The sequence below is a fragment of the Bos indicus genome, chromosome 24 (assembly GCF_029378745.1).
Source record: "Bos indicus isolate NIAB-ARS_2022 breed Sahiwal x Tharparkar chromosome 24, NIAB-ARS_B.indTharparkar_mat_pri_1.0, whole genome shotgun sequence".
In the NCBI taxonomy this organism is placed as follows: domain Eukaryota; kingdom Metazoa; phylum Chordata; class Mammalia; order Artiodactyla; family Bovidae; genus Bos; species Bos indicus.
Genome location: NC_091783.1, coordinates 34,793,332 through 34,810,602, shown reverse-complemented (window position 1 = coordinate 34,810,602; position 17,271 = coordinate 34,793,332). Strand labels below are relative to the sequence as shown.

The following is a 17,271-nucleotide window of genomic DNA, read 5'->3' as shown; positions in this document are numbered from 1 at the left end:
GTTTGCTGGCCCATAATATAGATGACTATTTCGGATTTTTTAGTTGATTTAAGCTGTTAGAAAGCTAAATTATTTGCTTTATATTATACCTTTCAAATATGTGATTAGGTTATATTTTTTCCCTATTTCTTTTTCTAAGGGAAAACTCAGAGCTATTTTGGAAAGTTGGTTGTCTCCATGTATGACCTACTGAATACAGTAGGGTTACATTCTGTTTATGTGTAGGTAAAGGCACCGAGGACTGTGGGATTTTAGGTATGTCGATTTGGGTGAGCTCATTTTTTCATCCTCCAGGGACTCAGTATTTTTTTTTTCCTACTGATGAATATAATGAGTAAAGGTGTGGAGGATTGAATGGAAACCCAGTTTTAAAAAGTGAGTTCTTTATAATAAGTTTTTCAAATATAGTACAAATATATACTGATGATATCAGCAAATTTTAAATGGTTTTATTGTTTAAGATTAATGAAAGCTCTTTTCAATGGAGAATATTAATAGGGAATACTACTAGACTTTTGTCAAAAAACCCAAGTTTGAATGGTATTGTTGCTGTCTAAAATAATATTTGGGCAAAAAGTTTAATTGGTTTAACCTTCTGTTTCCTCATCTATGATAATAATTTGAAGGGGTGGAGAGTGAGTAAGGGAAACAATTAAGATACCACTTATAATATAGAACACAATGGAAATTTAAGGTTTCATTATTATCTGTGTTCTTATTAAACATTTCTCTCCAACTAGAGAAAGTTTGGAGAAGGAAATGGCAACCCAATCCAGTGTTCTTGCCTGGAGAATCCCATGGACAGAGGAGCCTGGTGTAGGCTACAGTCCATGGGGTCGCAAAGAGCCAGACAATGACTGACTGACTTCACTTTCACTTTTCTTTTCAGTGAAAGCTAGCAATTTCTCAAAAACAACAACAACAAAAAAAACAACGAACAAATCACAGATGCTAATTCTATGTGATTCTGTTTATCTGGTTAATGAAAACAAAACTGTAGAAACATTGTATTTAACTGTAATCTGCAAAGGAACTGGCAAGTAGACTTTAAGACTACTCAATTCGAGGAAATTCTTTTTTGGAAAACAAATCAGGACTCAGAATAATAATCTCCAGAATGGCTCTAGGAATTAGCATACATGGTTCCTAGGGATCCATGTTAGTTCAGGTTGTGGCTAGAGGCTTTTCCACTTCCCTTTCCCTGCACACTCCCCTTACCCCAAAATACTGATAGTTAAAACCATGAAAAGATCTGATTTATTAATAGAAGACCCAGGAAACAGTCCTTAAGGTGCCTTTTGCAGGAAGGCAGAGTGCAATCTGAGATTGCCCAAACAAAAAAGGTCAGATTTTTAAAGGGGCCATATCATACTTTTATAGTCCTCTCTTATCAGCACCTTTATTTAGTTGCACAGGTTGGGTCTTAAAAATCGTCATTGATTCCTCTTTTTCCCCTGTACTCCTTATTTGGAGTATCAGTAAATCCCGTTGGCTCTGTGAAATTTATCCAGAATTCACGCAACTTTCATCCTTCCTGCTGCCACTGTGTTGTCTCCTCGCACTTCTCCCCAGATGTCTTCAGGGCCTTTCTCACTTCTCAGCTATTTACTCACACCTTCCCTGGGAGGGGTCATCGCTTGGCTGTCTTGTCTTTCTTCCCTGCTATCTTTTCTCCTTGGCATTTCCTCCTACCAAACATTTACATTTTATTTACATATTTCATTTTTAATGTTCTCTTTACCCCACTAGAATGGCAACTGAGGACAGGAGTTTTGTCTTGCCTGTTGTTTTATCTCTGTGTCCATCACAGCACTGAGTTCATAGTGGGCACCTAGTCCATGATTACTGAATGAATGAAAGAACACAGCAGAATGTACCATGTCCACATAGTCTGTTTAGGTTTAAGTATGATCAGGATATCAGCGTCTTGATTAATTGAATAAGTTTTATAGAAAATAAGATAAGGTGCGATGTTACTTATGAAATTTGAGAATAATAAAGTAGTTGACATAATTTGCTAAAAATAAATTAGAAATTAGAGTTAAACTAATTTTGTGTGAGGCAGGGACAGTTTCATAAGAGAAGAGTTGCCTGAACTGAGTTTTAAAGAATGTGTGTTTTCAAGCCAATAACATAATGAACAAGAGCATTTGAAGTCTGAGAGCAGCACGTGAACATCTGGGCTCAAGTCAGTTGGTTAAGTTAGTTTTATGTGTGAGGGAAGATGGCAGCAGATGAGTCTGGAATGGTCCACAGAAGTAGGCTTCAAAGAGGTTTGTTCTTTATAGAGTTACATGAAATAATTTTAAAGATAAATTTTGTGTTTTATAAAGAAAATTCTGTTTTTTGTATGAAGAATAGATTGAAGTAAGAAGGCTGGATGAGCTATGGCAGTAGGTCAGGTGAATGAGAATGCAAGCAGGCCTGAATCACTTAGATGTAGAATTGGACAAGAGAGAACAGAGCCTAACTGAAGAGTGAAAGCCATCGAACTTGGTGCTTCCTTGTAGGGGTTCAGCAAAAGGAAGTAGATGAGCCTTGACTGATAGGTCCTGAATGTGCTGACTGTGGTTTTATCAGCCAGCAGAGGGGAGGGTGGAACAAGAGCAGGTTTTAGAGGTTGGGAGGAAACGAAGGGGGGGCAGAGGGTGGAAAGGACCAAGATCAGTGTTAGATTAAATTGGGGCCCCTTTGCAAGTCTCTTTAGATCACCTTTTGGAAGTGAGCTGTTGTGCTGGGCCTCAACAGCTTGTTTGGTGGCAGTATCAGAGACAGAATAAAGGTCTTGTTGTTTGAAGCCTTTTGAAATACTTAAGATAAATTCGGAAGAAAGCAACAAAACCTGGAAGCTACAGTCTTTGTGGAAGTGAGGTTTTCTCATTTAGAATCAAAATCTGGAAATTAATTGTTTTCTAGTGCGTGTATGTATTTTCCAAAATCTTTACATTTTCCTTATGTATTTCCCTTTGACAAATATATTTGGGTTTTAATTTTTTAGGTATTATTTTTTTTGAACATAAGCAAATTGTTGTTGGAACCTGCATTAAAGTGTTTTTGTAGCAGTTCTCTAACAGTCATTAATATATAGTACATTTCATAAATAGTTCCTATCTTTATTCAGTGAGTGTCAGTGGATGTTCTCATTTCTAATGGAAGGAGTACCACTAGATAGGCTTAAAAATTATAACAGAAAATGAATCTAGACTGGAAGTGAGGAAGATCTTAAATCTAAGATTATGAAATACTGACATGTGTTACTAGAGAAGTTAACAATATACACACACAAACATAATTTTTTTTTTTTTAAGAAGCTTGTTTTTCCCTGGAATTTTAGATACAATACTGCTGAGAGGCACACGAGTTCAGTCCTTACTCTTTCCTGTAGTGGTTTGCTAGTTCCTTTTGGCTTAAGGTTGAGAAGTAACAAAGACTCCTAACCTTGTTCTGCTGGAATATTAGTAGAGGAGAATTTCTGAATTCTGAATTTCTGAATTGTGGTTTCTTGGCCTTTTAAGAATGATTGTCAAGCCATTGTGGACTCCTGTTTGAGCAGTTTTACTTTTAGCATCTATTTGAGAAAATACGCAAAGACCAAAAACTTATTTTGAATTCAGCAACTGTCGTATTCATTTGTTTAAATGTATTTAACCATGGTGATATTTATCTGCATTATCTTTGGAAACTAGTTCAGAAGCCCAAGTGCAATATGGATTTTCAAACCACTTGCCAAAACTATAGAGTCTCCCAGGGGCTATCGTGGGTTGGAGAAAGTCTGAGAGTCTGCTTACTTGAGTGTTAATATTTGAGATGTGTATGGAATAAAGCAGTACCCTTATAATATCCTTTTCCATCTGCATCTAACAGTGAGACTCTTTTTGGTATGGACTATGTATATTATCTTTATGGTTCAGTACAAGCATTTTTTTTTTTTTTTTTTTTAGTACAAGCATATTTAAAAAAAAAGCAGTCTCTTACATTTGAGAAACATTTAAGTAATTGGGTCCTTTTCTATCTTTCATCTTCTCAGAAATATGCTAACATTAGGTGAGGCATACCTACTGGATCCCTCTGAAATAGTTTTGGTGGTTTGGATGTATAGAATTATACTTGTTTGTGTTTCATTTTTATCTTTAGATGAAGTGCTTAATAATTTTTTTCTGTTCTTGAATATATAGAAAAGTGTATGCTCATCAGCTAGAGATAACCAGTGTTAACATGAGGATGTATTTCTCCCCCTTAAAGCTGGTTGAGATCATACTGTTCGGCATTCTTCCTTCTTTTTTTTTTAATTACTCAACTGTTAGTATAATTTCTGTGTTATTAAGAAGTCTGTGTAAGATTTTTTTGATGAAAAAACTTCATATATAGTTGTGATCTAACATTTTTCTAATGTTGGCTTACCATCATGGCTGGTAATTTAGGAGTACTGAAGAATCAGACTACTTCTGATGTAACTGTTGGTCTAGTACATGTGTGCATGATATAATGATCCAGGTCATAATTTATCTTTGGAGCTAATCACTAGTCAAATGAATTTCTAGTTATCTTGTTGGCTCCACTCTGTTTCCTTTTCTTACATTAATCTGGTTCTTGATGAATTATTATAGTAGCATCACTTTTTTTTTTTCTTTCTGCAACATTCACTGACTGAGACTTAATGCTGCTGTTTAGGATAAAGATGGCGATAGAGCAGTTCACCATGCCGCTTTTGGAGATGAAGGAGCTGTTATAGAAGTGCTGCACCGGGGCAGTGCTGATCTGAACGCTAGAAACAAGCGCAGGCAGACACCGCTTCATATTGCTGTCAATAAAGGTCACCTTCAGGTGGTGAAGACGTTACTGGACTTTGGCTGTCATCCCAGTCTTCAGGTAAAACCATTAAAGAATTATATTTGTGCAGGTATTTCCAGGATTCTTTTAAATGGCCATACTAGTTTGTGTGGCAAGCATTCCTCTGTTATCAGTCCTTTCTGTATGATCAGTCATAGTGAATGATTCCAAAGGTATGCTGCTGCTGCTAAGTCACTTCAGTCGTGTCTGACTCTGTGCGACCCCGTAGATGGCAGCCCACCAGGCTCCCCCGTCCCTGGGATTCTCCAGGCAAGAACACTGGAGTGGGTTGCCATTTCCTTCTCCAATGCATGAAGGTGAAAAGTGAAAGTGAAGTCGCTCAGTCGTGTCCGACTTTTAGCAACCCCATGGACTGCAGCCTATTAGGCTCCTCCGCCCATGGGATTTTCCAGGCAAGAGTACTGGAGTGGGGTGCCATAGCATGCCATAAAATTGGCAGCTATTCTTTCTTAGAAAAGCCTTTGTTAAGAAAGTGTCAGTAAATTGATTTTGTATGGGGGGAGTTGGTGATGGGGACTTGTAAAAATATCAGCTAGGAGTTGATTTAACTTTATTGATCATGACAGTGAGCTTCAGCAATTCATAATAGTTACTTCAGAGGAGTCTAAATTATTTTAATTGTAGCTTAGTTTATGTTAGATTGTTGGTCTAGTCCTTGATCTAGTCTTGGAAGATTTTCTGATTTAGAAAATATATATGGAGTTTTAGGATTGATTTTATAATAGGTATGGAATTTTAGGGTGTAACTGTTAATGGTAGGAGTGTGGTATAGCGGCCCATTGTAAGCTAATGAGTTGGGTGGGGGTTAGCTTTTCTATCTCATTAAAATTTTAATTGTATTTGAGGATACGTCCTTGCTTTATTTTTTATTTTCTTTGGAAAACTGTAGCATGTTTATTGTATTGTCCATCTAGATTGACTAGAGATTTCTTTACTATAGTGAGGCTAGTATTTCTTGCCTGCATTTTGAAATTTAACACACAGCATGTTTTATTACTGGTTGTTGGATATGGCTTCTGTTTTTCTTTGCTTAGTAGATCATTATAAGAATTAACTTTACATATAATAATTAATTGAAGAAGAGCTAATGACATCTCTTAAAACTTTGAAAAAATAAAGGATTCTGAAGGCGATACTCCTCTTCATGATGCAATAAGTAAGAAACGTGATGACATCCTGGCAGTTCTTCTAGAAGCTGGAGCAGATGTTACCATCACGAACAACAATGGGTTTAATGCTCTACATCATGCTGCACTGAGAGGAAACCCCAGGTAAAGATGTCACCTTTTACTGTTTCCTATGCAATTTAAAAATAGTTTTCTGTTGCGGGCTCTCTTTTTCTGATGCTTATAAGGAAGTGATTTTGGCTTATTTTAATATTTTAAATCGTTTTAAAATCTGAGGAAATTATGTCTTCATTAAAATAGATTAGTTTTATATGGTTTTTTTTGTTAAACTAATACAAGTATCATGAAATGACTATTTAAATATATGTTAAATATGGGTATAAAATATCAGGAAGACTTGCTTGTATTCTAAAGGTTTAATTAAAACGCATTCCACCTGGAGATTTATGTGTCTTCAAGATCATTCTCAGGCATCCTCTTACCAAAACCTCATGTTATCTGTTTTTTTTTTTTTCTTTATTCCAAATTGTCTATTTGCATGGTAATTATTTTTTTTAAACTTTTGACTAAAACACTTTTAAGTTACCTAATTTTTTATTGATAATATAATTAACTATAAACTTCTAGTACAGATGTCTTCTAACCATTGTTAGGGTAATAGGTAGTCTACTGAAAAAAGTGCTTGTTGGTGAAGTTTGAGAAAGACTTTTGGGAAGTCATAAAATTCATAAAGGATCTGCAGAGTCTCACAGAAAAGAAAAATGCTTAGCTTTGCTTAACGTAGAACTTTCTGTAAATGAATTTTTTGGAACAATTTTACCTTGAGAAGCATTTTGGAAAATTCTGGAGAATTCCCCTGGGATCTAATGGTTCGTACTCTGTGCTCTAACTGCTAAGGGCCTGGGTTCAGCTTCTGGTTGGGGAACTACCTCGTGGCGAGGCCCCAAAACAATAATTATAATAATAGTAATAATAATAATAAATAAACTGTAAAAAAAGAAAATCCTTCATTAGGTGTCTTGTGTTTATAGTTGAATCAAGCTACGTGTATTGACTGAGGAAGATGTTTACTTGGAAGTTTATTTTGATAATTTAAAAATTTTAAATTAAAAAATTTGAGATGTAATTGACATATGATACTATATTAATGTCCCTTGTGGCTCAGCTAGTAAAGAATGCACCTGCAATGTGGGAGACCTGGGTTCGATCCCTAGGTTGGGAAGATCCCCTGGAGAAGGTAACGGCTACCCACTCCAGTACTCTGGCCTAGAGGATTCCATGGACTGTGTAGTCCATGGGGTCGCAAAGAGTCGGACGAGACTAAGTGACCTTCATTCACTTCACTTTATTATATTAATATCATGTGTTAAAAATAGTGATTTGATATTTGTATATATTGTGAAGTGATTGCCACAATCTGTCTAGTTAACATCCATCACCATGCATAGTTCCGAATTTTTTTCTTATGATAAGTTTTAAGATTAGCTCAGCAGCTTTCAGATATACAATTCAATATTATTAACTGTAGACACCATGATTTCTTATTCTTTGGTTCCCTATTGCATTTTTACATCATGTTTCCTTTTACAATAATTTTTTGCTGTTTTTTTTTAGCTTCTTAAGATCGCCACTAGAGGGTGAGCACAGAGAACAAAAGGAGTTTATTCAAGTTGACTATTGGTACTGTAACAATAGGTATATAATCTAGGATGAAATAAATGGCCATATTTTAGGTTATGTCTTGATTTGTTTTTTTCAAATTACAATATTTGAACACTTCAAATATTTAATGTTGACACTGTAAAGGAGAGAAAATAGTATATCTGTTCCCTGCCTTTTAAATAAAAGGTGGTGATGACAGATTTACCACGTGCAAGTAGTTAACATGCATTATCTCATTTAATCCCTTGAACAGCTTTTTGAAGCAGGAAGCAGGTGTTAATATCCTAATTTTATAGATGAAGAATATGAGGCTTATAAAGAAATGAAGTTTTTCAATACTTGTATTCAAGATCATGCAGCTGCCTAGTGGAACAGCTGGTACTTGAGCATGGTCTATTTGACTTTAGAATCATTTGATCTTAGCTGCCTTATATTATTTCCTCTGTATTTTGGGCTGTGAGGTAAGGCTGGAACACATGGACAGTGAATGATTTAACCAAGAGTATACCAATACATCAAGCTGACTTGTGTGTCATGAGCCTGTCTTTTAAGTTTATAGCCCACTAATTAAAATCTCTCTGCCCACCTTGACCTTCAGCTATACTGTACTACTCTCTCTCCCTAAAAGTTTCTGCTCTTTTCCTTCACTGATTAAGCACTTTCTTTCTTTAAGATCCCCTTAACCGACTTTCTCCCTGAAGTCTTAGATTTCATCTTTGAAATTATTTTCTGTTTGCTCTATACTTCCTTGTTCTGTGTTCTTGTTTTCTGCAGTTATCTTCTTTGTGCTGTCCCTTAGTATGTGCATTTTTATGTTTCTTTCTGTTAAAATTTTGGGCACAAATATTTGTGTGTCTCCCATAATGCCTTGACTATAGGTGAGGACTCAATACATGTTAGTCTTCATTTGACAAGACAGTGTTAGATATCACAAGAGTATATAATCAATTAAAATAAAAATTCTGTAGAGAAATTGTCAGGAGTTCATACAGAGCAAGTATTTCAAGTTAGAATTGGCAAAAAGATTTTCTTGGGGGAATTTAATTTAGGTTATATAATATTTTTAAGTTGTAAAGTTTAAGGTAGATTAAAAACTAAAGTGTTTAGTAGGAGATGAGTAACTTTTAAATATTTTGAATTGTTTAACTTTATTGAGCACATTGAGAGCAGGCTAGTATATTTAATAATGTTAAACCAAGGAGGGGGAAAAAATACTACTTCTGTTTCTTTAATTCCTGAGAACTCCTCCAACCAGATAATTGGTGTCAGGTGACATAAAAAAAGAGAAAAAAATAAACACTTTCATTCTACAACAAAGTGGTGCTTTAGTTAAAGGTATATGACTTTTAATTCCTATTTGCTCAAGACATTTTATGCAGTTGTGACTGTAGATTGCCAGATAAAGGATGATTTTAATTGAACATGAAGGAGTATGAGAAGATGATGCAAGTTATTTATTTGTTGTAATTGTAAGCTGGGTTATGTTGAGTTTTTTTTAATATCAGATTTCTTATTAAAATTTTTGACTTTTCTTTCCTGGTACTAACCAGTGATGTCGTAAGACAAAAGAAACCACTGAAACTCAGAATTAAGAGAAAAAAGGTCTTCTCATTTTACAACTGAGGAAACAGGTTTGGAGAGTTGAAATATCTATATAAGTAAAAGGTAGCAATGCTTAGTATTTTGTTCCTTTTTTGAGGATTAAAGTCTTTTGGTTCAGTATCAGAAGAATTACATACTTACTATTTAAGTCTGTCTGCCAAATGCTCTGCAGTGTCATTGTCTCCTTTTCCACCTTACCTGTCAATGTTCTGATAAATAGCAGTCAATTAATTGCTAATCATATGAAAGGTAGTGACTCAGCATTTCTGCAGTTTTGTTTTATATAATGTTATGAAGTGAAGTGAACGTCACTCACTTGTGTTCGACTCTTTGTGACCCCACGGACTATCCAGTCCATGGAATTCTCCAGGCCAGAATACTGGAGTGGGTAGCTTTTCCCTTCTCCAGGGGATCTTCCCAACCCAGTCAAACCCAAGTCTCCCTCGTTGTAGGCAGATTCTTTACCAGCTGAGCCACCAGGGAAACCCATATAATGTTACGCCTTTCTTTAATTTAAAATAGTGCATGTCCACACTGTGGCATTCCTGTTAGGGTTTCAGGTGACCTTCTCAGATATTTTCTTCCTTTGAAAGAAGTTTTGGTTTTTTTAAAATTTTGTGGCACAGTCTGCATTTCAATATCATTTCATTTCTGAAGGACAAGAAATTTAATACAGAGACCATAAATGAATAAAATAATTTTATTTGAAAGCCTTATATCATTCACACAGTTTTTCACCAAACTGTTTATTAACATCATATACTATTATAGCTCTTTCAAGTAGAATTAACAGTTACAAATTATTTGATTTAAACCATAATCTGAATAAGTAAGTTGAAATCAGTTGACATGTGATTAATAATGATAAATGAAAACGCTGGCTGTCCTGTAGTAATCAATGCATAGCTACAGCTGGTTGAAGGGGACCAAATCCATTGAAGAGGCGATTTGGTTCCATTTTACCAGCTCTAGCAAAGCATTGCCGTGCTGCTAGCTGGGGACCTAAAACAGCTGAAATTTTTTTATTTGTAAAATTATGATTATGGTCCTTCCTCAAATGTTAAGAGAATCTCGTATCAGTGTTTCAGCCATGGACTGTAAAACTATTTTCTGAAGGCACTTTTCGTGTTTCCCACTCCAGTCGTGCAGAAGTCTTTACCCTTTAGCACGTTGGTAGTGCATTAAGGAGTTATCAATGTACATCTTTATTTTTAACACCTTTGCTGAATTCTTAAATATAGACAGTGACCTATTTCAAAACCAGCACCATTTAAAAAGAGCATATAGACCTTGATGTGTATCAGAGTAATGTTTTCTGTTTATCTTTGAGCAGTAAACCAAATAAGCAGGTGAAATAGGTTAGGGAAAAATACTGCTAGTCAGTCACACTTTCCTACCGCCACTTCTTTTTTTAGCATAATTCTTAAGGACTAACAAACAGCAAGTTGCTGACGGCGGGGAGGGATGAATGGCCTTAAGAAAAGTACCTCTGGTACCCTTTGGTTTATAAATAGATCACACGTGGATTCAGTGTATTGCTTAGACTTGTGTTGAAGGAACTGCCATGCATGATAGCTTATTTTTCTTTCTTTTTGCTTATGTAGTGTCCCTAACCATAGGTTAATAATTGAACTCTTTTAAAAGTCTAGTTCCTTGACTGAATTCTCTGTCATTTCGGGTACAGATTGCCTGGTTACTTCTCATTATCTGCTTAATAATACATTGTGGTTAACAATAATCATGAATTTGAGTATGGAAATTATCGTTAAAACTCAGTACAGCAAGTTTTTGTTAAAAGGGAATTGCAATATTGAGAAGGGATGTCTTCTGAAAATACCTTTTTAAAACTTTTAAAATAACTTTTTAATAACTTTTAAAAACTTTGAACAGTTATAGTTTGCCTGTAAGGTAAGTGCTCTCACTGAAATATAAACAGTAAAGAAATAGTTACGTGTTTTGAACCAAACTGGGAGAAGGTCAACACTAATTCAGGCAATATTCAAACACTTCTCGTATTAAGTATATCCCGCATCTGTTGGCTGAAGGGTATCATGCTGCTGGTGAAATTAATGTAACTACAATTATTTCCATCATTTATTCTAATAGAAAAGAAACAGGTGTTAAATTGCCTGGACTTAAGTGCTGAAGATAGCAATAAAACTGACTTCTATTTTTACTAGTTCTATGGGAGCTGTTTAGCAGATCCAGTTGCTCAAGTGTGCTTTGGATGGCAGTTCAGTTTCATATACTGGCCATATCGGGGCAAGAGAGGCCGGGGGAAAAAAAATAGTACAGCATTTGATAATGTCAGCATCTGTTATCCCTGTCAGAGAGACAGTTGAAATGTTTGAGTTACAACAGTGTCAGCAGATGCCCAGAGTTTAATATGTACTCAGTTAAAAATGAACAGCTGATCTAAGTGATAGATGTGACATTTTAGAGTGATTGAAAATACTCTTAGATATGTTAAGTTTAACTTGCAAGCACTAGGATCAGTGTATAATTATACTTTTTCAAATGAATAATAGATACTGTCATTTTCTAAGGTTTGTAAGCTCTTAATATTGTAGCAACAAGATTCTTAGTTGCTGGAATGTTTTAAAATAATTATTAAAAACTTTTATACCCATAGAATGGTGAATATAATTGCTTATTATAAAGCGTAGATATAGTAATACCCTTTGAGTAGTTTCATAGAGGAACCTCTATTTTTGAGGTGTATATTGTCAGTTTTTAATGTTTAGGGCGTGTGTAGTTAAACTTAATGAATGGAATATGAAGCTTTGCCATCCTTTTTGTGGATAATCAGGATGAAGGTCTATTCTTGAGTGAGTTAAGCTTTGAACTGATTTTTTTTTCTTTGAAAATGTAAAATTTTAAAATTAATGAACTTTTGTAATTTACAATAAATATTCTATAACTTCTATGCTTGTATGTAAGTCATTCTCTCCTTTTTAATCTGATTAAATGAACATCACCTTTTGACAATTATCTAGTTGTCTTATTAAACAAAATTAACAATTCATGGATAACCTTATGGCCATTTCTACTCAACTGTGACAAAAAATTTAGACATGTGATGACATATGTCTGAATACTCTAATCAAAAGAAATGATTAGAATATATGAATATTAATATTTATTTTCTAAATCTATTATAGTAGCTTAAAATAGATACTAATAAATTGTTGCTAAGAGCTTTATCATTTATAATATTTATCAATATAAGTATATATTGTACAAAATAAATTTTACATAAAATACAAAATGTATTTTAATATCTCTAGCATACTATAAATGGTAGGCTATCATGTTTATAAAAAATTGAATTGTATTTGCCTAGTACCAATAAAAGATGGTTATTCTTTCTGGATACATTGGTTTCATGATTGTAGTGTTTCATTTTATGTGCCCTCTTTGGAGAAAGCAAATTCAAGGATAGTATAGGTAATAAATAAATTTATTTTAATATTTGGCAGTCTGTGACCAGTGTGCCCTATTGATTTATACCTATTTCCCAGAATTTTATCATTTTTCTTGAATAAATTGTATGTCTTGATTTAAACTAAGTACTTACATAGCATTGAAAGTGGAAACTGGATTAGGGAGAAGGACAGGGACCACTTTTTTTCTTTGAGAGTAGAATTTTACTTGAAAGATAGTCTTTTAAAATTATAACTATGTCTGTAGCTTTGAGAAAGAAAACTTAAAACACCAAAACTTGCTCAGGAATTCTTACAATATTGTTAAATTATAATTACATTGTTAATTATACTTATTCTTCATATCAAAATATGAAGAATAGCTGTTGAAATGCAAATGAAGTCAGCTTTTGTTAAATGTCAGCCCTTCTAATATGATACATTTAAATTAAAATTAAATTGTGGAGACAGAAAATGGGTCATGTGTATCATTTTTTTGTACTAGTATCGCTGTTTTCTCTTTTGTATTCAAATTTTAATCATGTGAGTACTTAATTTAAAAATGTAGAATGTCGTATGCTTTAAACTTAAAGGATTTAAAAGGAATTCCATGTTAATTTTAAATCTACTTCAGAAGAACTTTTTTCCTCATGAAATATAAATCAGCAACATTTAGTTTCCATCTGAAAGAAATAGGTACATTTTCTGGTGTTAGTAATGCCAAAGGTCATCTCTTTGATAGGTTAATTTAACATACGAAGGTCATTCACATAGCTGCAGTCTAGTTTCCTCTTGGTGGTTTATTGCCTACCAAAAATACATACTTCTTTACATTCCATAGCATTGTATGTTCATATGGGTACATAAAGAAGTATGTACTCTGAGTAGGTATTACTAAGTTGTTAGCTGTAAAAACATGAAATGTTTTATTTTCCCATTTTTTAGTAAAACTTTCAGCTTACTGATGGAGAGCAGTGGTAGATTGTTTGCAGAGAATATCAAAGACTAAACTTTATAACATTTACCTGAGGCATGGCATTAGTGCTGTTTATGGTTCCTTGTTCTTGGTGGACATACACTTCTAAACATTGACCAGTTATCTGTTGAACTTTGTCCTGGTTTGGTTCTTTTTGAGAGAGATCCATTGAATCAGTGGGGATTTACAGAGTGTATTTCAGAAATTGGTAAGATCAGCCTAGTGTTTCTTCATAGTCTTCAGAGCAAATTTCTTCTTATTTTGTAGTTTGCTTCTAGAACCTACAAGTAGACAATAATTAATTTGGTGCATGTACTTTTTACCAGCAAGATATCTTATTAAAGACTTAATAATTAACCAATTAGTACTACTTCTGATGTTGATTCTAAACTTGAAAAAACAGGGAGAAAAACTGGATCTTTTTAGAGTATGAATGAACTGAATTTTTTTTAATGATAATTTTTTTTGTTAGTTTTGTTTTTAAGGTCACAGATAAGAACTCATGATCATTTGAAAACCTCTGTGTTGTTCCTTTGTTATTACTTACCTGAGTTTTGCAGTTTGGTGATCCTGTCTGGGTTAAATATAAATTTAGATAAAAGAATTAATATCTAATTTTGGTGAGTTGAGTGGTTCTGATACTTTGATTTTTTTTTTTTTTTTTTTTGTCAATATGAAGGATAAGTACCAGAACAATCAAGTTTTCCAAAGTCACACTTAAAAGAACTGGAAGGTATTGGCTACTGAGCAGTTGGGTTTTAACTTGATCGTTTAGCATGAAAACAAATTATAGTTGGTGAGTTGCCTTTTATTATTGTGGCATTAAGAAGTTAATTTATAAGAAGACCATAAGAAAATTTCAGATCTGAGAGAGGAGGGGGTGTAAAAGACACGGAAAGTAGAATTCCTGCAGCCCGTTGTAAGAAGTGAGTGTAGCTCACAGAGAGCAGAGGACCACGTAGCGGGAGATGGCCCAGTACTACAGCAGTTTCAGCAACGCAGCATTTGAATTTCACCATCCGTATTCTGGTTTAATTTTGTGCCCAGCTATCAGAGGAAGCATTAAAAAGCATTTTGTGATCTCCAAGTTTCTTGGTTGACTAAACCTTGAAAGAGTTAATAGTTTTTAAAAGATAGTATGCTCTGAAGGCAGGTGGCCATTTCCTAGGGATACAGAATCACCACTTAATCTGAAACAGTAAAGACTGACTCTTTAAAAATATAAAAGACAGGAATGGACTTGTACAGGTTTGACATTGAATCATCTGTCATGATATTTGAACAGCATTCCTTTTTACACTGCATAAGGTCTCTGCTTGAACTGTGAAACGGCTTTGCCCAGGTAGAATTTAACAATAAAAGCATGTATTGAGTCGATAATAGGTAAGCATGCAGAAAACCATAAGCCTTCATTAAAGTACTGTCCTGTGGTGCTGTGTTACCTGTGAGCTTAGTGTCATGAGCAGGGAGAGAGAGAATGACCCAGAGAGTCACGCCAGCAGCAGCCATCTCATCTTGATCGGCTCTTCACTCTATTTGCTGAATCAGCGCTTCTTTTCATGAGCCGGGGGAAGTAAAGGGGAAGTGTCAGTGAACACAGGACCCCACCTTTTAAGATAAATTTGAAAAACAAGTGAACAAACAAAGTATATCAGCCATCTTTTCCCTCTCCCTTTCCTTATGCTTAAGGGAAAAAAAAAAACATTTCAATAAAATTGAGTCAGCATTGGCCATTTGATTTGGAATGTCCTGTTACTGGTGTTGAATGGATATGAGTACCTTGTCTCTGGTGTATAGAAAGTGAAGCAACGGGGAAAGGTTGCTTCAACGGCCAAGAAAATGCACCTCACTAATTGCTCAGATGGAATGCTTCAGAAATGGGGAAAAAGTTGTAGAGGAGGTTACTTTTACAAACTAAAAAAGACACACACACACACACACACACACACACACACACACACACAAACCCAGCAAAAACCAAAACACACCTCACTCCCCCCCACCAAATAACTGTAAACATTCACCCTGTTTCCTTTGCCCACCAGAGGACATTGGGGTCTTCTGACTTCTCAGGAAATAATTCTGCATCTTTCTTGCTGTGGAATTTTTGTTTGTTTGTTTTTAGTTGCCAGGATTAGATGGTAGATCTGTATTGACGCTACCTTGTCAAATCCAGAGGTCAAGTCTGCAAGCAAGGTCGGGACTTCCACATGGTCACTACAGAGGTTAACTTATATTCTTCCCTCAGTGGCCACAGGCTGAACTGTTCAGCTTTATAGGCAGCTAAGCATTTGAAACATGCACTCCCAGGCAAACAGGCTCTCTTGTGCCTCTCTCTTCCCTGACCATATTTAGTCAACCATAGCAAAAAATAGTCTCTCAGCTGTCGATTGTCGATCCAAAAGCTGAGGAAGCCTCTATCTTGCTTTCTGCCTATTGATTGTTCATCCTGTGGTCCAAACACTGCCTTGCCATTTGTCCTGCATTTTTTTTTTTTTTCAAAGCACTGCCAAATAAAGCGGTCTCTCATGTTTCCACTTACACATCCCAGATTTATACTGAGCTTGCGCTGAGGCTAGGAAAGCCTGATGCGGCTGCCACTATACTTAGAAGCACTGCAGCGAAAAAAGGAAAGAGAAAAAATATTATCCTGGCTAGTAGCAAGACAGGCTTTGGACAGATATGGAACAAGTAAAGTCGCTGTGCTGCCAAAATATATTTCATAACCTGTTTTTTTAAATCAGTAAACAAAAAAATCAGGATAATGATATTTTACATAGCTCAAGGCCTGAAGGGATTTTGTAGTGTTACCTTTAGAGCTCGTTGTTGCTATACATTCTTTTTAAATTTAATAAATAATAATTGAATGGAAAAATATGTAGAAAGAGTAAGTAGAACCAATATATTGAAGGTGAAGAGATCACTCAGGAGGAAAGGAGGAATGTGTAAATGAAATCTTGGAAGTGCTACTTAAAACTTTTAAATTAAAAAAAAACTTTTAATTCAGTGTCACTTTTAATAAATTTTTTAGTAGTGCTTAGGTGAGAAACAGGGTCTGGAATGCTTTTTAGTAATTGTGTTACTTTTCTATTGAAACTTTGTAGTTATATAACTGTTATAATGCATTAATTAAATTCTACTTTATTTTCAAATGTGAAGTGGTTTTTTCCTCCTTTCTACATTGCTGTTCCACTTTACTTTTCTGAGATAGCATTTAGGCATGATCATTTCACACTTTATTACAGACTCAAAATAGTCACTAACCTTTCTGTAATTTCTTGTTGCTGTTCAGTCACAAAGTCCCTGACCCAGGGATCGAACCCGTGTCTCCTGTATTGCAGATGAATTCTTTACTGCTGAGCCATCAGGGAAGCCCTTCTGTAACTTTGTCACATAACACATGTTATAGGGGAAAAATACTTTTGTTCTAAACTTTAATAGCATATCACCATAAATTTTAATATTGAGGTTTGTTTTTTAACCAAGGAGAAAAAAAAATTTAACATCAAATTCCGCAAACCTATGGCGGTACAATTTAAGATCTAACAAACCTAAGAATGCCTAGGAAAAACCAACTATACCTTGTTCTTAATTCATATATAGTCTCTTAAGTATTGATTTAGTTCAGTTC

At 34.8% G+C, this 17,271-nt stretch overlaps 1 protein-coding gene and 1 long non-coding RNA gene across 3 annotated transcripts in view; one reads left to right on the top strand and one right to left on the bottom strand.

Moving 5' to 3' along the window:
* MIB1 (MIB E3 ubiquitin protein ligase 1) overlaps positions 1 to 17,271 on the top strand; it is a 95,064-nt gene that overhangs the window by 47,561 nt on the left and 30,232 nt on the right. For both annotated transcript variants that reach the window (XM_019986554.2, XM_070778844.1), the window contains exons 11-12: positions 4,672 to 4,869; positions 5,971 to 6,122. In XM_019986554.2, coding sequence (XP_019842113.1) covers positions 4,672 to 4,869; positions 5,971 to 6,122 — 350 coding nt within the window. The remainder of the gene's footprint in view (positions 1 to 4,671; positions 4,870 to 5,970; positions 6,123 to 17,271) is intronic.
* Positions 9,927 to 16,079, bottom strand: LOC109577766 (uncharacterized). Its single transcript, XR_002183579.2, has 3 exons — positions 15,803 to 16,079; positions 15,083 to 15,248; positions 9,927 to 13,921 (listed from the first exon to the last, which is right to left on the bottom strand). It is a non-coding gene; the product is annotated as an uncharacterized lncRNA (long non-coding RNA).